General features: G+C 42.0%; 1 protein-coding gene across 10 annotated transcripts in view; it reads right to left on the reverse strand.

Annotated features, from left to right (window-relative positions):
- Positions 1-27,881, reverse strand: part of LDB2 (LIM domain binding 2) — a 381,671-nt gene that overhangs the window by 231,340 nt on the left and 122,450 nt on the right. For all 10 annotated transcript variants that reach the window (XM_073805089.1, XM_019928441.3, XM_019928442.3 and 7 more), the window contains exon 2: positions 10,853-10,955. In XM_073805089.1, coding sequence (XP_073661190.1) covers positions 10,853-10,955 — 103 coding nt within the window. The remainder of the gene's footprint in view (positions 1-10,852; positions 10,956-27,881) is intronic.

The following is a 27,881-nucleotide window of genomic DNA, read 5'->3' on the forward strand; positions in this document are numbered from 1 at the left end:
AAGTGTGGAGAACTATAAAGGATATAATTAGCGGTTTATTTACATAATCAGTCAAACACCGTTTATCATTTCTCTTATGGTCCCATTGAAGAGAAGCAAAGAAGCATGGGAACATTAAGTTATTTTATGCAGGCAACCTTAAAAAAGTTGATTATAATTAACTTTTTTTAAATCTTGAAAGTTGAACTGTCCTAAATGCCTCAGTTGAAAACTGAATAGTGTCGCTGACTTTATCAAATGCTAGCACTCCTCCACATATATGACACGACAAACATTTCCAGGGGAAATTTTACCTGGACAAATACACCTCTCAGGTAACTAACTTCAGTTTTTGGAATATATTCAAAGCTTGCGTTAATTCTGAAACAACACACAAATTGTCTTTTACTGAGAACATCTTAAGTGGTTGCTTTTTATCTGGAATATGAGAGTAACATGGAGATACCATGTATGCCTGTGAGGAAATACCTTCCCAAGCATTACTGACTAGGCTTACCTCATAATTAGATTCTGGAAGAACTCTTACCTCTTCATTGTTCTCAGTGTAACTAACCCATTCTGGCATAGCAAAATGATGTATTTTTTAAAGTAAAAAAAACGACAAACAAATTGTAAACCATATAATTTAAAGGCAGGACTAAGTAAGACACATGTATTTTTAGAAAAGTCTGTAAAAATAATGTAATGCTCTGTTTGCTCTAGATAATATGGAGAAATTGTCTCGTAAAAAGGGAATGGCTTTATTACCATGCTCCTAGGTGACCTTACTTCTTCCTTCAACAGATCTTCAGAGTGATTATTAGTGTCAATTGTTGTCAATTTCAAGTCCTCCTGACTTATTGAAAAGCCAAAGATAATGTTGCATCAGGGAAGTTCTCATCAAAGAATATATTAAAGGTAGCACTAATTGGGATAGGACCAACCTCATAAAAGTAAATAAGCACATTATAATGGTTGGGTGAAGCTGATTCTCTTGGAATGAATAATAAAAGCAAAGTATATGAAGGTACCAAGTTCTGCAAGCTCCTGAGTTCAAATACTCCAATTCAACCACCTTGATTAAACAGTAAATAATGAAACACACCCTAACGGGTGATTTTGTCACCGAGCCTCTATATTCTTAATGAAACCCACATGAACATTGATTAATATAGTTGTAGAAGAAGGCTAATTTAACTTGGCTTCAACAAATGCTTTATTTTACCCCATATGCATAAATAAGGTGCATTCACAACCTGAAAACATAAAGCAAAAGTGAAGATTAAACTAAACATAGGCGTGTGGGGAGGATGCTTCAATCAGCTCATGCCGCAAAACAAGAATTTCACAAACCAATACTGTACAAAGGAAATACTGCATACATCTCAACTTGACGCTGATTTTTCAAAATGTTTTATGTTAAAAATGATATCAATATTACATTTGGATATAGAATCTCAGAATGTGGTGGTGAGCATTATTAACAACAGGTTTATAAACAGAGGCAGAGAGCATCACTAAGAAAAAATCTGGCTAAGATCTGCTACTAGTCAAGTCCTAGAAACAATAGCTCACTAGACCTTTGGCTCCTCCAAGACAAGAGATTTTGCTCATTCATCTTCTTATCACCAGGGCACAGAAAGATGACATATGGAAAGTCCTTGAGAAAGGTTAAATAAATACATAGATATTTCAACTGAAATTATGTCCAATAAGATCCGTTCAATAAGAAGATTTAGGTATGGTTGCTGAAGACTGCTTATTCTATGAGATTTAATGACACAATTGTACTTACCAGAAAAATTGGCAGGCTATGTAGTGAAATACTCTACTAACCCATGGCCCAAAGCATTAAAGAAAAAACAAAACAAAACCATCAGTCCTAGTATTGTAGGTTGGGTAGATGTGATTTTGATTTGGTATTTAAATGTAAGTCTCAGTCTTGGTTCTGTTTGTGGACAAATTTCCAAATTGCTCTGTGACATTTCTGTTACTCTATAACACAAAATGTGTTGCTACAACTGGAGATTGTGATGGTGGAAAATTACTGAAACATGGGAAAAACCGTATGTTCAGTAATGTGCCTGTGGGCTAAATCATCAGTTCCTTTGGGTCATATTTATACTATATACCAATGCTGCATCATTTATTCAGTCCACAGATATTTACTGAACATCTTATATCTGCAAAGTACTGTGGTAGGGTGTTTTCTGTCATGGCTTTAAGGAACAAAAGGGTTTTAGGTTAGAAAGGAGTCTTCACCAGTCTAGTCTTTTTCTCCTGGAAGCAGATTTGATCACCTTCTTTATATCCCACAGTACTTTCTTTGCCCTACTCTTTCACTGTGGATGCTGTTGCATTAGAGTTAATTGTCTATCTCCCTTGTTAAACTGTAAGCTCCTTTAAGGGAGATGATATTACACACTCATGTGTGCTCAGCACCTGCCCAAGTGTGGCATAGTCAACTGTGGAGGGCCTGCAATATGAACTTTGGATTTAAATTCAGGCAGGCTTTAGCCTACACCTCTCCCCCGCCCCAATAAGGTATTTTATCCTTTAGGTGGGACCCATGAGTCCAGTTGCTGAATGTAAGCAGAGGCAAGACTCATGTGCAGAACAGGACCAGGTAAATCTCTTAAGAGTTTTTTCCATATAATGTATCATGTTCACACTCCATTGTAGCTGCTCTGGAGTTATCAAGATTTCATATTTGAGTGTGAACTGGGGTCCTTCAAGTAGGGCTGCCAGCTTTAAGAAAGAAAGACACAAGATGTCCAGTTAACTTAGAATTTTAGATAAACAAATAATTTTGTAGTATGTCCCAAGTATTGCATTTGTATACTTACATTTTATCTAGCAACCCTACCTTCAAGATGATGAGTAAATTGGATGTAAAGAGGGTCAGGTAAGATGTTTCTCAGTAATTTTTTTGTTGAGCAGAACATTTATCTTCTCCAGCCCCCAGACAATAAATGCCAGTAGCATTACCTATCATTGTGATAATGAAAAGTTGGCCACATTCATCCCGTTACCCACTATGAGGTAGTGCCTTCTTGATTTGAGAACCATAGGGAAGCTAATGAGAGTAGGAATATACCCCATGAAACCAAGAGTCAGGAAATGTACATGCCAGGACCCCACAGACATCATAGTCACACAGAGTCTCAAAAATGGACATGATGTCTATTTCCTGGCTAGCACCTCATTCAGACCCCCCAACCAAGCTCTTGAGAATAGGTCTGACTTTCTCAAGCCTGCATATTTGACAATGAATTTTATCCCCATGAGAAAAGATCCAACAATCCTCCCAGATTTCTTAACAGCTTGACATATAAAGGGAAAATAAAGTCACCAAATCCTAAAGATCAATTATAAGTATGATGATAATTATACCTTCAACTTGTATAGCACTTTACATTTATTCAACGCACTTTTCTGTCCATTATCTCATGTGATTATTCGTGTGGTATTCATTAGCAGATGAGCGAATGGGATGTCTGCTCAATCTATTGTCACGGCCAATTTGCAACACTCGATATCATCAATTTGAAACCACAAATGGGAAGAGATTCAGGCTCCTTTTTCCCTTCAGAAGTCTGTTAGTTCATCCATCAGCTGTAGGCTTTCTCTCAAGTCTTTTTCATAACTAATCCCAGATTTTGCATTAATATTACAAGACTATTTTCTTTTTGAGTTACTTAGTTGATTATGTTAATTTAAGGTAAGAGTTTGTATTAAAATGAAATTAAAAGTAAATGAAAAAATTGGTGATGAACTTCCTTCCTCTCAAGACTATCTATCCCTCTCAATGTCTGGCAAAAAGCAAGAATTCAGTGCATTCTAAATGCATGAATCAATGAATGACTGAAGGAAAAAATGAACTTCAAATGAATGTCTGCTTTAGTCCTAACTTAATTTACTCCAGATCTTGCCAGCCTAATGAAGAATTCTGTTGAGAAGGGTCACTCACTAAAATCACAATTTCAAAGACCAGAGCTTTCTAGAAATCATTTAGTGCAGCTCATGCAAAGGAAAGCATTTTCCAGAGTCATCTGAGACAAAGACATTTATGTCATTATGTAACAAAAATGCCACACTCATCCAGTAACTAACCATCAAGGACAACTCTGAGGAGGTGCATTCTTTACTCTGGGATTAATTTTGAATGCAACCACAGTTCATTTCCTTTCATCTGGTCCTCAGTCAACAAGACATAGAGCCCAATGGTGCCTAGCACAGTGCCTGGCACTTGAGAAGTATTCAGTAGCTCCTAGCTCTCTGAGCAAAATAGGGGATGGAAACGTCACCCTCTGTTAGACAGGTGTCACAACTGTAATAGTTTGGGACTTGTTTAAGTCATCATCTTCCATAATGTCAAGTTTTCTTCCAGTTGGTCATTAAATTGTTAAGATTTCCCCACAGAAGGAAGACAAGTCTGATCTGGCTTTGCCCAAAGCCAGAGATTTTCCTTCTATGCGCTAAATGATGGAACAAGTAATGGAAACTATCCTCTATTTTAATTCCAAGTGACTGGCATATCATAGGTTTAACTCATTCTCTTACTCATTCATTCATCCATTCATTTATTCAAGCAATAAATATTTATTGTGTGTTTTTCCCAGACAGCACTAAGCTAAGGTACGTGTTACTTAATCTTATTTAATCTTCACAAGTGTCTTATGATGTTGGCATTATTATCACCTAGACATTATGTATAAAGAAACTGAGGTTAAGAAAATCTAGGCAGGATGCCCAGCATCAAGTCATAGGCCTAACTTCGCACAGCTCTGGTGAAGCAGAGGCTCAAAGGGACCCAGAGTCCGTGATTCTGATCTCTACCTCCATAAATGAATAAAAGAAAAGGAATGCAAACTTTTCAGAGGAACAAAGTTGCTTTATAGAGGAAGAACCCCTGGACTAATTGGCACATGTCTCTTGAGGAAGCTAAGGGTTTTTAAACACTGGCCGCACAAACCCGTACATTTCCAGATCTCAGGTGGACTCTTTACAGGTGTTATCCATAGAAAAGACAGGCGCAGATTCTGGCCTTGTAAATCCTCCTCCCTGTGTGCTGTAGTGCACGCTCTTCACATGTAGCTTTTAAAAATACCCATGTTCACGCCATAATAGTTATTAAGTGTGGTGTCAAAATGCTGATTCAAGGAATGATTTGCCCAGAAATATATTTCTAATCATGTAATATGATATTAGAGAGAAAGAGAAAGTGGGGAGAAAATGCTTTCAGAATTCCTATATAGCAAGCACAATAAAAACACAGCTGGACAAGGTGAACCAATAAAAAGACAGGAAAAAAAAAAAAAAGAACCAGAGATAGTCAAGTTACTTGGGCTTTGTAGAATTTCTCTTCCTTAGGGGGACACATCCAAATACACCACACATAAAAACACATATTACAGGACAAAATTGAAGAACTCTGTCAATATTGCAGTGCTATCAGAGCTTTCAGAAAAAAGGGAAATAGGAGAGAAAATGTAAAAGATAAGCATCTTGTGAAGAACCGGCTCCACAGAGGGGCCTACGTGCAGTCCTTCAAATATCTAATGGGACGCGATGACTAAGGAAAACAGAAGAAAACATCTTGGAGAGCAAGGACATATCCCAAAACAACTTTCTGCTTTTGGACAGTGAAATGAACCCCCAGCAGTCACAGAGGAAACAAGAATAGTCTTTGGCTCATGTGACTATAAAGGTGTGTAGTTCTGCCAGAAACCCTTACCCCAGAAAGAATGTGAAACTCAAGACGAAATAACAGTTGTCAGACGGGAAGTTACCGGGACCCAACACCCTCAAATTACAAACAATATTTAAAGGATTAGTGATGATTGTATCTGAGCTGTCCTGGATCTCAATCTAGAGGCTGAGGTATGCTCATTGGAATTCAATTGAATAACAACAGCTATTTATGGAGCATTTTCCAGGCACTGGAAACTCTGCTAAGAAATTTACATGTCATCTCATCAAACCCTCACTTTGCAGATGAGGCCACGGATGCTTAGAATGCGACTTAGGCCAAATCACTCAGGCAGTAAAAGACAAAGCTGGGTTGAAACCAAGGTTTCAGACCAGGAATTTCTGCCTGAACCACACACCTTTCCCTTAAAAACAGCCAATAGGAAGTGCTCCCAAATAAGATGGCATTTTAGTATTTATGTCAACTCCCCCCCACCCCAATTTCCAAAGCAAGACCAACCTGGACACAGTTTAGTGTTTGGAGTCTTTAACCCCCAAAGCACAGAACCCACACATTCTCAACTGCCCTTCCCTTCCTTTCGCACATCACTTACCAGTGATGACAGTGGGTTTCTGCAGTTGAAAGCCTGGGAGAGGGTGATTTCTTCAATGTTGCAGTTCAGCAGGAATTGCCCATCAGAAGGGTCTGTAGGCTCTCCACTGCCCAGCAAGCTCTACGTACTTGATAAGCACTTGCCAATGGCAAGCTTCTCCAATGCACAGAAGCTGTAGTGATGCCAATGTCACGCATTGTTATCAATAATAATAGTCAACGCTGACTACCACATTCTTCAAATGCTCTGCGGTTCTTTGATTATATTATCTCATTTAATTTTCACTGCAAGCCAGTGATGGTACTCTCATGGCCATTTTACAGATAAGGAAATGGAGCCTCTGTTTACCAATACAAGCACAGGTTAAGACCCAGGAATGTTCACACTGAACTCTTGTGAGCTTTCTACTACATTGATTAGCCTCCCAGCCTCTCCAACGCCATGGGACACAGGAGAACTCTTTTTCTTTTGGCTGCGTTGGGTTTTCATTGCTGCGCAAGGCCTTTCTCTAGTGGAGGACAGCAGGGGCTACTCTTCATTGCGGTGTGGGGGCTTCTCACTGTGGTGGCTTCTCTTGTTGAGGAGCACAGGCTCTAGGTGCGCGGCTTTAGTAGTTGCAGCACGCGGGCTCAATAGCTGCGGCACGCAGACCCTAGAGTGCGTGGGCTTCAGTAGTTGTGGCACATGGGCTCAGTAGATGTGGCTCGCGGGCTCTAGAGCGCGGGCTCAGTAGTTGTGGCACACAGGCTTAGTTGCTCCGCGGCATGTGGGAATCTTCCTGGACCAGGGATCGAACCCGTGTCGCCTGCATTGGCAGGCAGATTCTTAACCACAGTGCCACCAGGGAAGTCCCAGAAGGACTCTCTCCATGCATCTTTCCCAGCAAAGAAATATTTCCTGAATGAATTGGGAACCATGTATTTCCGATAGATGAAGAGCATGGCCAGTGTGGCCCTGGACATGGTCTAGGTTTCCTGAGGCGGTTACCAGTACCTTTACCCAAAAGGTTCTGTGCTGGTCATCAGAGCGCAGAGACTGTGGGGCACAATTCCACTACACGCCCAGAAAAGGAGCAGAGGAAAATCAATCCTCGCTGGAAGCTAATGGTGAGCAAGCAACCTAAGAACGGTTGCTTCTGTATAAGATGCGGAAGGAAAACCATACACCACGCTGGACTCAGAATTGCAAAATAAGTGTGCAGAGGGCTGAGACCCCATTCCTCTTCTTGCCTTGCCCTCTCTATCAAATAAGACAGTAATTATTTGTGACTTATGTTCCTTGGAATGTGTGAATTGACGAATCCATTTCTTTCCTCTTAGCTGTGGGAGGTGTAGGGATAGGATGGCGGGGGGCGGGGGTGCCCCATCTCTGACTCTGGAGTCAGTCAACCTGAGGTCTAATAACTCACCAGCTGGGGCTCTGTGGACCAAGGAAGGGTCCATTTCCAGAAAGACACTTTTCAGCTCTACTGGTCTTTAACCACAGACCAGCTGATCAAGAGGGAATCTCTTACCCCTGGCCCTCTTCCCCACTTGAGATTCCACCTAACCCAAGCAGAAACCACTTCCCTGGACTGTTGGCTTCTACAGCTGCTGGGGGAACACTTCATGAAGCCCCACAAGGCAGGGGCAGGCACATGGCCTTAGGGACACACATCCCAGTTGCTACATGGTCCAGTAACCTTGTCTGTCTGGCCCCTCTCCACAGAAACCTCACCCCGGTCTTCTAGGAAGACATCAGTAGTCTCCATCGGCAATCCCAATCATATCCCACCTGAGGAGGGGGCCCACTCCCATCAGGAGAGTAAGGACTGGGGTGGGTGGAGCAATAAGATCGATACAGAAGAGCTTTCTGAAAGGAAGAGTAATATATCTCCCCAACATAATTATTTCCTGAATTATTGTATGTTGAGTCCCCCCCACCCCTGCAACTTAAAACAGATCCAACCATATCCTAGAGCTTATTTGAAAACACCAGCAGAGCACTTTGGACTCAATTCTTCCCATTTAAGTAAGTCCAAGGATGTCGGTATAGGGATTGTTTTGCCAGCATTCTGTTTGGGATATAAACTTTTCCCCAAATGTCCATTCATTCATTCAATCATTCATTCAATGAATATTTATTGGGTACCTATGTTGTGCAGGCTTCTGTATTAATCTGAGAATTCAGCAATAAATAAAACAAAGCCCCTGTGCACAGGGAGATAACACTCTAATAGGGGGTGACAGACAACAAATAAACAAGTAAACACATATTACATGATTTACGGTAGCTTAGAGATAAGATCTCTTAGAGCCAGAGGAACCCTCTGAAAAAGTAGACATGGGGAGGGAGAAGGAAAAGATTTTTCTAGTAAGGATTAAGTAAACCTCATCTAGAATATTTCTTGGTACCTAGAATGAAAGCAATACGGGGAAATGTTTTACATACACAAATGTAATAGCCAAGTCCTATTTTCTTCCTCAGAAATGCAAAGCTCTCAGCTCCCTGCAAGGTCTCCAGGAAGTGCTGCAGCCCCAGCCCAGGGCCAGCATGTGTTTTCCCTGCCCACCCGGCACAGTGTGCCTGGACCGTGAATGGGTTAAGGTGGCCGCGAGATGCTTGGAGCGCTGCATAAACAGCAAGCACGTCAGGCGTTCTAAGCATCCTTCATCTTCCCTATCTCCCGGTCCTACGCTGTCAATCAACTGTCACTTGCCCGCACATCAGCAGCGTGTGCACATCACCAGGCTGTCAGCAAAGCAGCTGATGAGACTGGGCTCCAGACTGTCGATCATCTTTGTTTCTCTTCGCCGCTCGGGAAATATTTTGGTTCAGAGAAACAAAGAAACCTGGGCAACAATGGCTCGTAGTCAGGCATTTACTCCTGTACATGAATATAAGATCTTAACAAGCACTGATCATGCCTCACCCCCAAATGATGTTGGGGTCAGGGGTGGACAGAAGGAAGATTGAGAATCTGTTTTATTAGTAATTCTAGTTCCCTGAGCAGACCCTGACGGATTCACACACACACACACAGCACAGGAACATAAAACAATGATAACTTGAAGTTATCTGAGCTTATGCCTCAGAAAAAAATAAGAAGACTCAGAGGATGGATGACTGCTTGGTTCGAAATTATTCACCATTGATCCGGCAGGCTTTTGCGGAGAGAGTAATTGTTCGATTGCCACGTTCATTTATCCCCTAGGGAATTCTGAAACGGCAGCTTCTGTACCCAACGCTCCCACTCTGTAGGGTGTGAGGCTGCTTGGGAGCTCCCACACACAGAAAGCGAGTGAACTTACCAGGACCCCCGATGAAGTGGGCTTGCCAGTGCTTGCAACAGGTGTCATTATGTTGAATGTAAAGACATTCTGGAAAAGTCCCTTGTCTGGCACACTAGCAGCCCCTCTCACCCAAAATATTTATTAAAAATGTCCCAGGCTCTGAAAGCCCACAATATACAAATCTAAAGAGATGCTTCCGGCAATGAGTTTCAATGGAGCAAGCTGTCCTGCTTTCCACGGTTCGCCACTTTTGCAAAATCACCATCTATTTATTAGCATAATTAATCAACTCATCATACAATAGATCCAAATACTAAGTTATCTAAAGTCCTGTAAAATTAAGAAAAAAATAAAGCACTGGTTGTACTCTAGTGGCTTTGAAATACATTTAGCAACAATCAGATCTTTTCATTGTATATATCAAGAGTGCTATTACGCATCATTTACTCAATGCTCTGGACCGACTCATTTGTACATACTGCGGTTGGTCCCATCATCAGCTCCGTGTTTGACACATTGGGGATGTTTTACCCTCTGACAAACAGATCCCTTCACATGTGCAACGCTGATTTCTGAAAACGCATCTCTCTCTGATCTAACTGGACATTAATTGTCTTTGTGCTGACGTATTTATGCCTCTCAGTCTTACAGCACAACTAGCAAATCTGATCTCTGACAAGTTGGCTGAACCTAATCAGAACAGATCAGCTGTTACCCAAGGTGCCACAGGCTGTAATTTGAGGATCTTTACAGAGTTATCACTCGCCAGAAAGACAAGGAACTATAAATTCTGTCAACACAAATCCCAAAGTGTGTGTTCAAAGCAGCTGTGGCCTCCCCCGCCCCCAAGAAAACACAGCACTTGTAAAATAAATACCTGAGATAATTGATAAGAGGGAATTAGAAGGATACAGCTGATACAGTGATTGTGAGGATATATTTTTAAAGGGAACTTCGGAAGCAGAGCGTTGGGTGTGAAGTGTTGTCAAGCACAAAGAAGGGTCGCAGGGAAGAGACGGACGGCAAGTCTCCACAATGCAGCTACCACTTATCACTGGGGGGCTTGGTTCACATTTGCCTCGCTCTCTAAACTGGCAAATGCCCAAACATCCTAAGCCTCGAAGGAAATCTCCTGCTGCCGAGTCGGGCTGCCACCCGGTGACAGTGCCTTGATCAGAGGCAGGAGGCCGGGATTATTGTCAGCCTGTCAGCACTGTATTATTCTCTGAAGACCCCTGTGGTTTTCTTACGGGCGCAAAATGAGGGAATATTAGAGAAAATAAACTTCTTTCTTACTGTATCGCTTTGGTCCATCTTCCAAACAAAAGGAAAGGGTTAATGTGGCATCATCTTCAAAAAACTCGGTGGCAAACGCATCCCACCAGAGGTTGTCGCTATCCTGCAAAAAGACAGATCATGTATTTAACAGGCAAGAGTGGAAAAATATCTCAAAGGGGAAAAGAAAAGGGAAAAAGGCAGAAAAATCCAGTCATCGGTGGCTTGGGACTTAGCATATGTATGTGGGTGTTCTGGAAGGGGTGTGGGCAGGCGTGTGGTCACTCTTCAAATTAATTGCCTCGAATGAGGACTGAATTCCAATTCAATAAACGAGTTAATGCAAAGCAAATGAAAATTAATTCTCGAGGACATATTTGGGGAGATTTAATAAACGTATTCTGGAGCACAATGTGACGGTTTTTAAGAAAAAGATTTGCTTTTAATGTAAAATGCATTCAGCTTTTTCCCTCTCTCTTTCTCTTTGCTCATTTAGGAGTCCGATTTTACAAACAGAAAGCACAATATTACAACCAGGTTAAGGAGAAGAGTACATTTTTTAACAATAATTTATTCAAAAAAAAAGTTGTGTGTGGCTTGTAGTCTTCCTCTACGCAAATATCCCTATAAAAGATACAGGTATGGCTACACGGATTTATGTAGAAAGATGAGTTTGTGCACGAGCAACCATCACATGCATATGGATTGTTCTTGAGGATTGGTTTAAGATTATAGGCAATCACTTGCTCGCTATTAAATCAGTTATTAAAAACAGAATAGTTCAGCAGAATGCAAACCATCCACATGAACTCTTGTTTGTTTGTCTTGGGTTGAATGTTTCCCTTGCTCATCCAGAAAATAATTTGAAATTGGCCCAGTTGAAGGCCATTAAAATCATTGCTAAGCTTCAAGGGCAGGGGAAGGGCCTCCTCTAACAGGGAATTAGGGGGGTTATGCAAAGTGTTACATTTAAAAGGGGGAATCATACCTGGGCCTCATTCTCTGTACAGTGCTCAATTTACCCTCAAATTCTTAAGCACAGTCTTTTTACAGAGAATTGTTGGTTAGCGCCGGCTTTCAGGGCAAGATGTTTCCCAGCTGCCTGTCAGATGGCGGAAGGACACAGAGGGGCCCGCTGCTCCTCTCTTAAAGGCCCCCACCCTGGGGCCCCGGCCAAGGTCTCACCAGCCTCTCTTCCTCCCATTAAGTTGTTCTGCTTATGACAACATTAAGTTGTTGTCACTGGCAGGCCTTGGGAACAAGCCTTCAGTCCCAACGGGAATAAATAAGGGGCCACTGAAGAACGATGCTGTTCCTCTTTTCAGAAAAGAAGAAGCTTAGACAAATGAATGTCCTTGTCTCTTTTTCTCTGTCCTCCTCCCAATCGTCATACCAAAAGCCAACACTTTTCTTAGTAGAATACAGTAAATATAAAACCATCCAGGGGTATATCATGACTCCACATACAAACCACCCCCCTCCCATCTCCCTTCAGAAACAAATGTTTATTGAGCACTTATTACGTGCAGGCCCTCGGAATACACAGCAGGATAGGAGATTGGTCTCTACCCTCAAAGGGCTCAAACCCACTGGCAGGGCGCAGCCGACTGAGCATCAAACAGACAGCCTCGCTCCACACCTGAGACCACGGCACAGGGCCTGAATGCTGTGGAAACTGTCAGAGCTTCTAGAAAAATTAGTGGGCTTGGAAGTGAAGAAGCAGCTGGGGCAAGAAACCCTATTTGGGAGCCTGGACACACAGGGTTGTTTTCATTTCAAATTGCTATACGGATGGAAAAAGAATAATGGTTAACATTTATTGAGCGCTTACCACATGCCAAACACTGTTCTAAATACTTTATATACGTTTTCTCACTCGCTCGTCATTACCACCCTGATTCTTGGTTTTGTTTTGTTCTTTTCCCTTGTCAGTACGATATCAGTTTCTTGTGAGTAGGGGCTGTGTTTTGTCTGCTTCTCCATCTCCCAGGCCCCAGACGGTGACGAGGCCATGGTATTACTCAATGAAAGCTGTTCAGTGACTGGCTGGAACTGCTCACGTTATCATCCCAGTTTTACAACTGCAGAAACGGATTAGGTGGTGAAGGTAACTTGCCCAAGTCCACTCGGCCGATAAACAGCAGAGCTGGTGTTCACATGTAGCTTTTTAAAATACTCACGTTCATGCCATAATAGTTATAAAGTGTGGTGTCAAAATGCCGGTTCAAGGAATGATTGCCCCAGAAGTATATTTTAATCATGTAATACGATATTAGAGAGAAAGTGAAAGTGGGGGGAACGCTTTCAGAATTCCTATATAGGGACTGGGACTCTCGGACATCTGAGATCTGCCCCGGTCTCTGCCGACTCATTTCTCTGGCGTCCTTGGGAAGGCAAGGGCTAGGGTTCAGAAAGAAGGAAGGGAGATGCAAAAGGGCATATTTTGTCTCAGGCTGGTTTCTCTTCCAGCTCCTCGCTGTACTTACTGTCCCACATGCCAGGACTCACGCCCAGAAAGAGGCCAGCACCATGCGGTAGGGCAGGTGGTATTACAACACTGGTGGAATTCGTCCTGCGGGCAATCCTCAGAGGAGGCTCATCCCGACACTACCTCTTCCCAGCCAGGTGAACTTGGACAACTTATTTTACCTCCCTGACCCTGTTTCCTTACTTGGAAATTAAGGATAACGATAATGATAATAGTAACAACAACAGTAATAACTATCTTCACAGTAGATACAACAACAGTTACATTAATAACTATTTTGCAAGGTAGATGTGAAAATTCAATAAGTTAATGGCTGTAACGTGCCCAGAAGAGTGCCTGGAACACAGTAAAGATCAATACAATGTCCCTTTCCTACCTTTATGTACCATCTTTGACACCATTCCTAAGGGATGAAGCATTCCATGCTCTAAAGAACTCTACATGAAAAATGTTTATAGGGCTTCCCTGGTGGTGCAGTGGTTGAGGGTCCGCCTGCCGATGCAGGGGACACGGGTTCGTGCCCCAGTCCGAGAAGATCCCACATACTGCGGAGCGGCCGGGCCCATGAGCCATGGCCTCTGAGCCTGCGCGTCGGAGCCTGTGCTCCGCAACGGGAGAGGCCACAACAGTGAGAGGCCCGCGTACCGCAAAAAAAAAAAAAAAAAAAAAAAAAAAAAAAAGTTTATATATCAAGCACGTCTCCAAATCACTTCAACTATTTGTAACCCATTTACTTGGCAACAATACCTGTCTACAACACAGTGAAAACTCTGAATGGAAATTGATCAACTCCTTTTGGCCTGCTAATTGTTCACAGGCCCAGTGACTAGATCAGTTCCTCTACCTCCATTTTCCTGTCATCTAATTCCTGGTTTTTAGCACGTCTGCTAGAAAACGGACTAGTGGAAGGTAAAAGCCCAGGGAGAACCCAGGCTGATCTGAAGTCACTAGGAGAAAAGAAAGGATTAAGGCTGTAAGGAGGTGGGAGAATTGTCTATGAGTAGCCATACAGGTTACACGGGACCCAGAGGAGTGTTGGCAGAAATCAAGGGGGGAGGGGGAGTGATGACCCAAGAAGGGGGGATGACATTTGATTCAAACTAACTATAATGGAACATGAGATGAGTCAATGTCTCAGGAAATGTCAGGACAGTTTTGGTAGGAGAAGGTCATATCAGGTGACTATACACACACAAAAAATCAATTGGCTTTGGTCACAAATCTTGCAAGAACATTCCAAAACTAAAAATGTGATATGTGCTTTCACAGGGCAAGACACATAATAGGTACATAATAGAATATATACACATTTTGGCTGATAGAATGAATGAGTGGATGAAAGACTGGAATTCCTTTTTGTTCCATCAAAAACCCAACTCAAGAAAATAACTTACACAGTTTTTGTGAGCTCTAGATGGTTGACCCTACTTTGTCTATTGGCCAATATTTTTAAACTGACACACGAAAAATTTGGATATTATTTTTAAGCTATAGTTGTCAACTGCCCCCCAACACACATATATAAGGCTTCTGAGTTAGTCCTTAGTTATGAGAGGAAAAATGCTGATGGAGAAAGGGAATTAAAAAGTAGTATTTTTAAGAAAATATTACTAAATGTCAAGTACAGGCCAGTCTTAACTTGGCTTTTTTCTGAAGGAAGGAGATCATGGAAAGAATACGTGTTTGGGGGGCCCTGGGTTAACAGTAGTACCCATAACTCAATATTTTCTAAGTTTTTTCCATGAATTGAACCATCTTATATTCACAACTGTCCTAATTGCCTCCAGGGGTAGAGCAGGCATCCTTAGAAGAATTTATACCCTTAACCTCTATGTTACATTGGCTTCAACATATGAATTCTGCCTCTTATTCGCTGATGACCTAAGTCATGCCTCCTAACTTGTTTGCATCTATTTGCTCATTTGCAAAGTGGGAACAATCAGTTCAGTGGACTGTGAGGGCTAAGGAGAAACTGCCCAGCACATAATAGTTGCTCAATAAATGGCAGCTATTATTATTTTTTCTTATGGTCTCCTTTGACCTTCAGATATTTATAAACAGAGAATCTGAATTTCAAAAAAGTTAAACTCCTTAGTAAAGATCAGACAGCTAGAAAGTGGCAAAGCTAAAGTTCACACCCAAGTCTGCGTAATTCCAGTCTATTTTTTTAAATAGCAAAATTGAGAGGAAGGTACAGAGAATTCCCACACCCTCCCTGCCCGCACACATGCATAGCCTCCCCTGTTACCAACAGCCCTCACCACAACAGCAGATTTGTTTGTTACAATTGATGAACTGACCAGGCCAGGTTTTCTCCAAATAATTCTGCTTAAAAAGTGATTTTCCACCTTAGGTTGAAGACAAAAAGATTCACAAGAGTAGAAGAAGAGGCCAGCATTAATTAGCAAGAGGAAATTTTGCTTGAACAGATCTCCTCCTCCAGTTCTTTCAGATTTTGCCCACTTTCCCCCACCTTCATGTTGTTTTTCTGAAAATAAACCTCCTCTTTGAACAGCCCTTCCTTCCATTTGGCTGGCTGGTAGAGTTCCTGGGATCAGTGAGGCAATTTTATGGAAGACATTTGCCTAATGACTAGGCCAGGAGTCCAGGCAGCCGCTGCAATGCAGCTACAAAGACCTATGCTAAACCAAATACGAAATCTCTGGCAGAAGATCTTACAGTGTGACTGGTGGAATCTCAGTTCTCAGCCACAGAGCTGAGCTAACAGCCTCATGAGTTGTGGACAATGATAAAATATCAGTGCCACCATTATTCAACGTCTAGATGTCAGTCATTTAGATGGTCTGAGCCTCGCAGACAAAGGCAACATGTGCAAGAGACCAAGGAAATATAACAGAAAATGACTGGTCACGATTCTGCGGTTCTATCTATCCACAGGCTAACACTTCTGTCTCCTGATCGCATACTTGGCGCCTCCGTCATTGGAGGAAGAACCAAGGAGCTCCCTTGGGAGCAGGTCACATGGCCAAGTCCAATAAGCTGACCAGTAGGAGGCTGTGTGAGGAAAGTCTCCAAGGCTGTTTCGCAGCAAGGATTCCAAAGAGGAGCTCACTAAGGTGTGAAGGGAAGGTAGGATTTTGCTGCCCTCTCTCCATGCAGGCAATCCCCTCCAGTCAAACCAATGTGGAGAATAACTAGGAAGGGCCTTGAGACTGACCAGCAGGCCCAGATCAACCTCTCAAGACTTGGAGGTAAAGGTTATGACAAATGCCTTTAAAAACAAACCAATAGCCTGAGGTTTTTGGTAGGTGGGGTGGCCGTGCACACCAGTTACTGCCACATAGCATAGATACAACATTTGGTGGATATATCGGAAAAGACATTCTATCCAGGGAAAAGCCACTCTTACCACTCTGGGGACCAACATGGTCAGGAGTTGGCCTGTGTGGAGCCAAAGGACCCAGCAACTTACCTTGTCGAACCAAGGGTCCCTCTTTAACCATTTCCTGCCTCCTTGTCTTTGCATATGTTGTTCTTTTGGCCTGGCATGTCCAGCAAATACCAAGTCCCAGTCCTTTGATTCCTTTTTTCCCTGTCTCCTGTGCTAGGAAAGCTTGATACCTCTACCCCTGTTCGAGTGTGGATCATATTATAATTGAATCACTGCCTTGCAATATAAATTTATCTAAACTTGCGGCTGCCGTAGAGGACCATGAGATGCTAAAGGATAAGGACCAGGCATTAGGCATCTCTCCATCCTCAACAGATCTCCCACCTATAAATTACCTAGTAGGGAGTAGAACAGATGGTGAGGCCGTAACCACACAGTGAGTAAGATTCTTCCTCGAGGCTTCCCTGGTGGCGCAATGGTTGAGAGTCCGCCTGCCGATGCAGGGGACACAGGTTCAAGCCCTGGTCTGGGAAGATCCCACATGCCGCGGAGCAACTAGGCCCGTGAGCCACAACTACTGAGCCTGTTCGTCCAGAGCCTGTGCTCCGCAACAAGAGAGGCCGCGATAGTGAGTGGCCCGCGCACCACAATGAGGAGTGCCCCCCCCCCTTGCCGCAACTAGAGAAAGCCCGCACACAGAAACGAAGACCCAACACAGACAAAATAAATAAATACATAAATAAATAAGTAAATAAATAAACTCCTACCCAACACCTAGGTATTGAAAGGTTGGTTTAAAAACAAAAAGAAAGATTCTTCCTCGAAGATTGCAGGAATCTTAAGTCTAAACTCAGTGGCTAGGGGACCAGGGTAATGTACAAGCAGAGGCTTCTCTCTGTCATGTCACTGTTGCCTCACTTTTCATCAGTGGACGTACCAACCATGCATGTGACAAGTTCATATTGATGCAGAAATTACTTCCCACCTACACTGCCATTCCACTGAACCACCTTTGGGCATTTTTTCTTGTTCTTTTCAGTGAAACATTGGTTAAGTGAATATACTTCATTGATTGTAACTTAAATAAGTGATGTTTAAAAATAAGTAAATAAATAAATAAGTGATGTTTTACTGTAGTAATTTTTAAAAATAGAGAATAGAGGATAATATGGTGAAGGCCTATGGCCCATTATCCAGATTAACAATTATTAAAATAATATCTTTCTTTCCTTTTTAAAAGGAATTAAAAATTATAAATAAAAATAAACGTCCTGGGTCTCCATAGCTTGCTGTATTTTTCTCTCCCTTCCCCCAGGCTCCCATAAACAACCATTTCGTGAAAATCATACGGCCCTTCCTAGCCCATCTTTTATATTTATATACATACATAACTCTATTCATATATAGCCCTGTTCTATGTTTTTAATATTTTATTTAAATGATATCATACATTATGTTTCCTTCTTTAAACTTTTTTTTTCTCATTCAACATTGTGTTTTGGAGTTGTCTCCATTTTATATATTAGGGCCTCTTCTTTCCTCATATAAGCTACATGGTAGTACACTAGACGAAAAGAATATATTTTATTAAAGCATTTTGCTACTAATGATCTCTAGACAGTTTCTAATTTTTTGCCATTACAACAATGATGCGATCAGTATCTTTGCAGTGTCCCTTTGTGTTAATGTGTAAGGATTTCTCTGGGGCATATATTTAAAGCGGCCATGCCTAGGCATAGGGTGTGCACATGTGTATATTTTGGCTCTTCCATTAGGAGGTCCCTATGTTTCCAGATTGAAGACTTCTGGTCTGAAGATGAACGGGTAGAGATGAAACTAAGAGCATTTCCAAGCGATATATTTCCATGTGAGACGTAATAACAAGATCCACAGAATTACAAAACAGAGTCCAGCTCTGCCAGGAGAAGGATGAGCATCTGAAAGTCCAAAGAATATGCAATGATGGAAATACCACTACTAATAAAAGTTTTCCTATCATTCTTTTAAAGGCAGAGTGTATCCCAGGGACTTCATTAACCAAAAGCAGGATGAGTTCTTGACACAACACAAGAAAGGAAGCATAGTTGCTTCATGGGCCTCCGAAATGGCTCATGAGACAGAATGACTGAGTACCAAACACCCCAACGTGTGCGTGCACAGGTAGGGAGTGAGGGCCATCTAACCCCATATGCTCTGCCACAAGGATTCTCATGGAGGTCATGCTTGCCTTTTCCTTTCAATCCTGGCTGTTGTTTAGTACCTGAACAGTGCATATTTAGTGCTTAGTGAATATTAATAAGTAAAAAGTGGATTCTTTTCCCAAAGCTGGAAAGTAACAATAGCAGAGAGCAGCCTCCAGGTAAATAAAGACGAAATTAACTCAGCCTGAACCCAGACCCGGGTGGAGGGGTGTGGCCTGCAATTCTCCGTATATCTTAATTAGGTAAAAACACCATTAAAGCTTCTCCACTCTGAGTAATCCCCTCTATACATTTCTGTGATGAAAATCCTTGGTCCCTTTGTCCCATCTCACAGGTGAGCCCAAGTAGCCCCGGCAGCCAAATCATATATCAGGATGAGAGATGCACTCAGGTCAAATAGCAGAAGAGAGTCTTAATTATATTTAAAAATCCACAAAAGCATTTTGCTTCCAACTCGGATTCTCTTCCATTCCTATCTCTGTCCCTCTCCACCAAAAACAGGATCCTGGTGCCAGGGTTGCCCCCCAGCATCTTTAACTTAAGCACTGACAGGTTATGTGGGATTTTTGCCAGAGTAATTATTTTTCAATTCAACAATAATGAGAAATTACCATGGCAACCACTTGTCACGTGGCACACATACACCCCCTCCAAAGGATGAACCACACATAAAGCATCTATTTCTTGAAAAGTGTGTTTTTTCAATGAAAATAAACTTAAATAGGTCAAAGTGGTGAGAATGTATGAAGGGGTCTGGAAACGGGAAGATGAGGAGGGCATTGACTTTCTTCAGTATCTTGCGGTTCTAGAAAACAATGATATCTCCTCTCCCTACTGTCTTATACACACGCACACATAGAGAGCACACTATTCATTTGTATCTTACCATTGTGGTCACTCCCATCTTACACATGTCAGTTGACCTCTCTTAGAAAACACTGCAGAAAAAACATGTGTCTCCAGGACCAAGACTGATGCACACTTGGCCAGACTTGCTTTCCCTAAATTTCTTTGCTTGTCACTTGCATATGTTGAGACAGAAGATAATAATCTCCTGCCAAATCTCCTGGCTTTCCCTTTCTAGAGGCTCTCACACACTGAAGGGGGTGCAGGTTTTTATTTTCTCTAACTACAAAGGTCTTTTTGCTTCCTTCATTTCCCCAAACCTAGGAGTCTTGTATCAAACCATGTTTATTCCAAATTAGCCGCATTTAATAATAGTAGTCAACAGTTACATAGCATTTCCGTGTGCCGGCCACCATTCTGAATCCACTGACTAATATAAACTCCTTGAAACCTCACAATGACCCTAGGGGCTAAGTCCTATTATTCATGCCATTTTATAGATGAGAAAACTGAGGCACAGAGGATTTAAATATCTGCTTAAGACTATGAAGCTAACAAGTAGCAGAGATATTTCAAACACAGGGACTCTGGCTCTTGAGTTTGGGCTCATATAAGCACTTTACCACGATGTTCTTTGTCTAGAGCAATGTTCTTCAAACTTTCTACTGTCTTCTTAGTTGTTTCAATCTCCAATTAATGCACTGAATGTTTGGGGCTCTGTTTCCTGAACAGACAGCTCAAAGCAAGACTTTCCATCACATCGATGGAATTCTACATCGAGACACAGAAATAAAAGTAATAAGGTAAGATCATTTGCTCTCACTAGCTGGTAATTTTGAACAAGCATGTAATGAACACAGGGAGAGAATTTTAAATCCCCCCATTTTATTTAATGTTATGGGATTTTTTTAATCTCATGTCCCAGAGGTTGTAGTTTTTTTATATAAATTTATTTATTTATTCATTTATTCTTTGGCTGCGTTGGGTCTTTGCTGCTTTGCGCAGGCTTGCTCTAGTTGTGGCGAGCAGCGGCTACTCTTGACTTATTGCGGTGGCTTCTCTTTGTTGCGGAGCACGGGCTCTAGGCACACAGCCTGCAGTAGTTGCAGCATGCGGGCTTCAGTAGCTGTGACATGCGGGCTCAGTAGTTGTGGCTTGCGGGCTCTACGAGCGCAGGCTCAGTAGTTGTGGAACATGGGCTTAGTTGCTCTGTGTCATGTGGGATCTTCCCAGACCAGGGCTTGAACCTGTGTCCCCTGCATTGGCAGGTGGATTCTTAACCATTACACCACCAGGGAAGTCCCCCAGAGGTTGTAGTTTTATTTTGTTTTTTTTTCCTCTCTCATTCTCAACTATGACTTTGTTTATTCTCAACTAAATTGCATTTGATTTAACAGTAAACGTTATCATTTTAACAGAGAAATTCTAAAACGGCATGTTACTAAGAGAGTAAATTACGTGTCTTGACAGAACATCTCAGGGTTTCACTCACAGTTCGGGGCTTCCCTTTTAGAAAGTGTCTACTACATTTCACTCCCCTGTGCTGCTACCTTGGGAGAGACATTTCTTAAAACAGGCAGAGAGACAGGAATTGGCGTCCAGCAGATATGCCTCTGTAGTTAAATCTACATCAAACACCCCAAACACCTGGAAAAATCATGTATTTCAATCTCTGCCCTTGACCTACGAAAGTATTCATTAATTGTAAGGATTCCAAAGAGAAATGCTATTTACAATCATCTAAAAATAATGACTAAAATGTACACAAGTTGAGGTGCCAAAAATAAGCTTTGGATTTATTGCAACTATTATGAAATCATAACTTTTTTTAAAAGTTTGGATGGGTATCAGCTTTATGAGGGCAGGATCTCTACCCGTGCCTGTGTATTTGCTAACACCTGGCAGGCATGCAACAAATAAGTACTCAATTACTTGATTATTTAAATTATTTCCTTTAACAAATAAATATCTGTTTAATTAAAACCAGCATATTCTCAAAACCCTGAAGAAACACAATCGTGTTTTCATGATGGTTGGACACTTCTATTCTCTTTTTTGTTCACATGTCTGTTAAGCAGGGGTGTTAAATATTTAATGAGTGACTCAACGAAAGTGCTTAGGAGTTTCACAACAAATTACTTTCTAGTCATCACAGAATCCTTATCAAGTTGGTACTTTTATTATCCCAATTTAAATGGGGAACTGAGGCCCCAGGAGGTCAAGATATATACCCAAGGTCACAGACCAAGTAAGGGGCAACACTGGGATTTGGTTCCTGAATATTGTGATTCCTGAATGTTTGTTTCTAGCTGCAAAGTTTCACTGCCTGTTCTCATATACTATTCTGGTGTGAAGGAGGCGGAGTATTTTCTTCATAATTAAATTTCCTCTGTCAGACTCCAACCTGGAAACACGCACTCTGACATATCAAAAAATAATATACTAGGGACCCTGCGCAAACCCACTTTGAAAATGACCTAGCAAAGCATTACTCTAGCAGCATGGGTCTCGCTGGTGACAGTTCTGGGCGGCGAGCACCATACCTCATATTACATCATACCCTCTAGGTGTGAGAGGTCCTGAGAGGCAGGATAATGTGATGAGGCAGCAAGTCGTATATCTTGGGAAAAGTGCACCATAAAACCAGGCACAAATTTTCTGTTCCAACATACACACAGCAGACAATGAAAGAACACTTCTGGAAAAGCTTGCAAGATGCAAATCTTAATTTTGTGACCTGCCCAATTGCATCGGAATCAAATGACAGGAATAATTCTTAGAGTTACCACTCAAAATTGGAAGGCCGTGCCGGGACTGAAGCAAGAAAAGAAAACTCGTGTTTTCCCCTCTTCTTCCTTGGGAAAAGGGAGAAGGTTTTTGTTCACAAAGATAAATAGAAGAAATCCAGCATAATCTCAAAACTCAGAAGGAAAATAACAGGTTTCTCTTGATGATGGTCGATGGCCTCCATGTTCTTTTCAGTTTACACATCTGTTTACTGGGGTCTTAGATTCCCTCTAAGTCTGTATCACAGCTCCCAGCTTCTCCCTGGCCTCCAGATCCCTGGCTCCAGCTGTGTCACCAACTTCCCCCCTTGTTAACCAAAGAGGCATCTCAGACTGAACATGGCCAAAGCCAGACCCATCCCTATTTTTACCACACCTCAAACCTATTCTCCCCACTCTTTTCTATGTCAATAATGTAATTCCAAGTTGTCATTCTCTTAGCCCAAACTTTTAGGACATATTCTTGACTTTGCTCTTTTGCTAAGTCCACATCCCCAATCCAACAGCAATCTCTTTCCAACCTAGAATGGAGCCCACCCACATTTCTCTCCCTCCACCTGCACTCCTTGTCTGGGCCTCCAGTACCTCCAGCCTGGACAGCAGTGATTGCTTCCTAATCTTTCTCTCTGCCAGCACTCTGTTTCCCTGTACCTGTGCTCTGCTGAGAAGCCTGCATGATCTTTGAACAACGCCCACTAGATTGCATCACTCCCTGTCGAAACCATCCGGTGGATTCCCATTGCTGCTTTTAGCCATGGAGCAAACTGCCCTGCGTGGTTGGGACTTGGTAATTTTCCTTGGCCTCAGTTCCCTTCATTGAACACAGCTCACGAGCCTGGGCTCTTGCAACACAGACCTTCCTTCTAACCCGGGGTCACACTCTGGTCCACCACAGAGACATGTGCACTCGCTGTTCCATCCGTGAGTGGATGCCTTTCCTCTACTTGACATAGCTTTCTCTTCCTTGTCATTCAAATCTCAAGTTCTGTGTCACTTGTCACTAGTCTATAGGAGCCAACTTTTTTACCTAATCAGTCAATGTTTTTTCTCCAGGAGGAACTTATCACTTGATTTGGTCTGTTTGTTGTCTTCCTACCTACTAAAAAACATAAGCTCATTGAGATCCTGCTGCCCACTTGGCTGTAGAACCTGGTACACAGTAGGTGCTTAATAAATGATGGCTTGAATAAACGAAAATACCAAAAAATGTGTTAAGAAGAAAGAAAAGAGAAATCTTATCAAAGAGACCACATTAATCTCTCTTTTGGACTTCTACAGGGCAACAATTCCCAGATCCAGACTTGTCACAGTGCATTTGGCTACAACTACATAATAGAGTACTAGGAATCTACCAGAATCTTTATTCCCTTTAATTTTTAAAATAAATATATATCATGAATTAAAAGCATTAAAAATATTCATGCCCTTTGACTTAGTAATTCTATTTCTGGGAATCCATCCAAAGGACATAATCCAAAACTATGTAAATGTTTTATATGCAAAAATATTCACCACAGGAGCCTTCATAATAGCAAAAAAAAAAAAAAACTAGAAACAATGTGCTGCCCTACAAGGGAGAAATGATTCCAGAAACCATGATAGAAAGAAAGAAAGAAAATAGGGATCTTTAAACATAATGTTTACCCATGGTTTATAATAACACAAAGGCATGCTTAGGTTATAATGTAAAATTAAGAAAGCAAGATGGATAAACAGAGCAGTAGGGCAGAATGGAGGGCTGAGAGACAGAAGCATGCATGGGACCTGGGTCTATGAAAGAGGTGGCCCTATGGGGGAGTGGGAAAGGATAGACAAATGGGTAAGTAGTGTTGGCTTTTCACATGGAAAAAATAAATTTGATTCCACTTCACATAACCAAATATAAATTCCAGATGGATGACACATATAAATGAAGAAAAACAAAGTTTTCAAACTATCTGAAGAAAAGAGAGCATATTTTGTGTGACCTCAGAACAGGGGGAAAATTTGTAAACAAACACAAGACAAATCATGAGAAACAAGCGATCCATTTGAATCCATCAAAATATAAACATTTCATATGACAAGAGACATTGTAAACATGCTACAATATAAATGATGAGCTGGAAGAGGATTAGTAACTAGGATATATAACGAACTGTTCCAGATTAAAAATCAATAACATATAAAAGAGCAAAAAATGTGAAAGTACCATTCGTAGAAAGTGGTCAATAAAGCAATGAAGAGATGTTCTGTTTCACTTGTAGTCAAGAAAAGGTAAATTAAATCCAAGCCCTTGAACACCCATGTGATTGTCAAAAAAAAAAAAAAAAACTGAACTATGCCACACGTTACTGGAGAGCTGAGGAAACGGGAACTCTCATGCACTGTGGTCACTTCTCATCGTAGTCTGAAAGCCCCGATGCACAAGGTAGGCAGATGCCAGCATTACCCACCCACTCAGCACCTACCACTGTCCTGGACGTCGTTGCAGCCTGACAAACTTTCCCTTTATCCCTTCCGCCTCTTCACCTGCAATACTCCTCTCACCACACATATTTATTGTGTGTTTAATTATGAACCAAACACTGTGCATTATATATTTCAGGCTTTTGAGCATGATCAGGTAGCTACTATTATTATTCTCCTTTAACAAGTGATAAAGAAAAACCCAGCGCTCAGACAGGTTACTTAATTTTCCCATTCACACAGCTGGTACATGTTGGAATCAGTGTTCAGAGCCACGTCCTGGCTTCAGAACTCATCCCTTTTGACTGACATGAGGCAGAAAATATCAGTAATAAGAGATCACATATAAGACTTGTACATTGCTTCATCATTCACAATAGCCCAGAAATGGAAACCATCCAAATGTCCATCAACTGATGAACAGGTAAACAAAGTGGTATCTCTGTATAATGGAACACTATTAGCAATGAAAGGAGTAAGATATTGATAAATGCTTTAACATGTACGGCAAAAACATTATGCAAAGAGAAAGAGGGCAGACACAAAATGCCACATATTGAATGATTCCACTTGCATGAAATATCCTGAATCCTGGCTCTACCACTTACTAGCTGTGTGACCTCAGGCAAATTACGTAAGCTCTCTCTGCCTCCACTTCATTGGGTATAAAATGGATATAATAATTCCTCACCTTTCGTTGTGAGGATTATACTAGATAATACATGGACCAGTGACTGGAAGAGAGTAAACACCCAATAAAGGGCATTATTACTAAGTGGTGGAGAAAGTCTCAAGGCCAGGGTTGGGTGGACATTAAATAATATATATCAGTGATACATCTTATAGAACAGCCCACACACTTGACAACCTGACAGCCTGGGGCTAGATGTCAATAGCCAGCAAGTCTTTGCTCTGTAACTCTGGGCAAGATATTCAATCTCAGTTGCCTTCGCTGTGAAAATGGGAACCATAATGGTCCCTGCACCCCGTAGTGCTGTTGTGAAGATTAAATGAACTGATACACTGAAGTGCTTAGTACAGTGTCTGGTACTCAAGGAGTGCTTATTAATTTGTACCCATCATTATTGGTCTGGCCATCAGTGTTAGGTGGCATTAAGGGCACCCAAGACAGAGATCTCTATCCTCAGAAAATGTATAATCCAATTATCCAGCTGTCCCACAATTGCCACTGACAGCAGATGCAAACAAGGACACCCTCCTCTGTCTGTCTCCCTCTCCAGGCTGCAAACTCCTCAAAGGCAGGATGAATGTTTTGTTTTTCACCATCTCTCTAGTGCCTTGCACAGTGCCTGTCTGGGAAAAAGCGAGGGTACGCTATCCACCGAAGTGAGTTTACAAGGCAGACCTAAGGAAGAGAAGCCTCTGTTTCGCACGCCGGCCTCAAACCCACAGTTGCCTGTGGTTCGGGGCTAATTTGCGTCTCAGCATCTCTGAAAGCTCTGCATTTAGCTATCCAGTTTGCTCCCTTGTCAGCTAGATATCACAACTTGCAAGGCAAAAGAGAGCTTCAGAGAACTGTGGCTTGCCGGCCGGCAGCATATTTGTTGATGCGGGATTTTTCACTTTCCCCCTTCCATCTCCACGGAAGGCAGAAAACTGAGTTCTAATTCTGATCCTGGTGATTCTTTGCCGGGTGACCTCACCCAAGTACAAATCAAAGACTCTTAAGTGTTTTAAATGTCCTTCGAGGATGTGCTTCAGGCCTTGATTTCTCCATCTGTCAAGTAGAAGGGTGATTCTAAGGGTCCTTCCAAAGGCATCCTGATAGAATACTCACTTCTTCAGGGATTATTGTTCAAAAAAAGAACCTGTCCACCTTCCCTACTCTTGCTTTCAGGGAAAACATTTTGGGGGGATCTTGGTCAGGGCTAAAGTAAAGGCATCATCCTCACCAAAGGATGTAAAAAGGAATATTTCCATCACCTTCCAGGGTGCAGGAAGAGTCTCCACAGGGATGGCAAATGGATTTTAACCCAAGTGGCCTCCGTGATGAGCTGGTGATTGTTACTTACCTGGACTCTGAATCCATTCTTACAAGCAACTGGTATTTATTGAGCGCTTACTATGGGCTAGACAATATCCTAGGCATTAACGATAAAGCAGTGAACAAAAAGGACATAAATCTCTGTGCTTGTAGAGCATACACAGTAGTGGATGACAAACAATAAACAAGATAAATAAGTGAAATATATCATTTATCAGAGAGTGACAGGTGCACAGAAGAAAAATAATAAAGCAGGAAAGGGGGACACAAAGAATGGAGGGTAAGAAAGGAGAGGTGAGAGTTTAGATGGGGCAACCATGGGTGGCCTTGCTGGAATGTCTCTTTAGATCAGGGTTTCTCAACCTCAGCACTACTGACATTGGGCTGGATAGTTCTTTGTTGGGGGAGGGGGAAGCTATCCTGTGCATTGTAGGATGTTTGACAGCATCCCTCGTCTCTACCCAAGAGATACCAGTAGCATCTCCCTTGGTTGTGACAACCAAAAAATGTCTCCAGACATTTCCAGATGTCCTTCAGGTTGACCACCACTGATTTAGAGTAAAAACCTGAAGAAAGAGAGAGGAGGAGTCACACAGAGATCTAGAAGGATCCTGGGCAGGCACCAGAGGCAGAGGGGTGAACAAGTCTTGGGTTACCCGCCTTCCCCCAGTCACAGCCAATTTATATCAAACAAATATCTTCTTAAGTATATTTGTTCTCAAGAGAGGGTTTGGTCAGTAGAGGTGAGGATCCAGAAGTGCCCCAGCCTGGAGGTCAAAAGATCTTGATGCATTTAAGGAATGAAAAGGAGGGCATCTGAGCCAAGTATTGGGAGCCAGGAGTGAGGCCAAAGATGAGCCTGGTGAGGGCCCGGGATCTCTTCCTACCAACGAGACCTCCTAGGAAGGTTTTAAGCAGGGAAGT

Source organism: Tursiops truncatus, chromosome 5 (genome assembly GCF_011762595.2).
Source record: "Tursiops truncatus isolate mTurTru1 chromosome 5, mTurTru1.mat.Y, whole genome shotgun sequence".
Taxonomy (NCBI): domain Eukaryota; kingdom Metazoa; phylum Chordata; class Mammalia; order Artiodactyla; family Delphinidae; genus Tursiops; species Tursiops truncatus.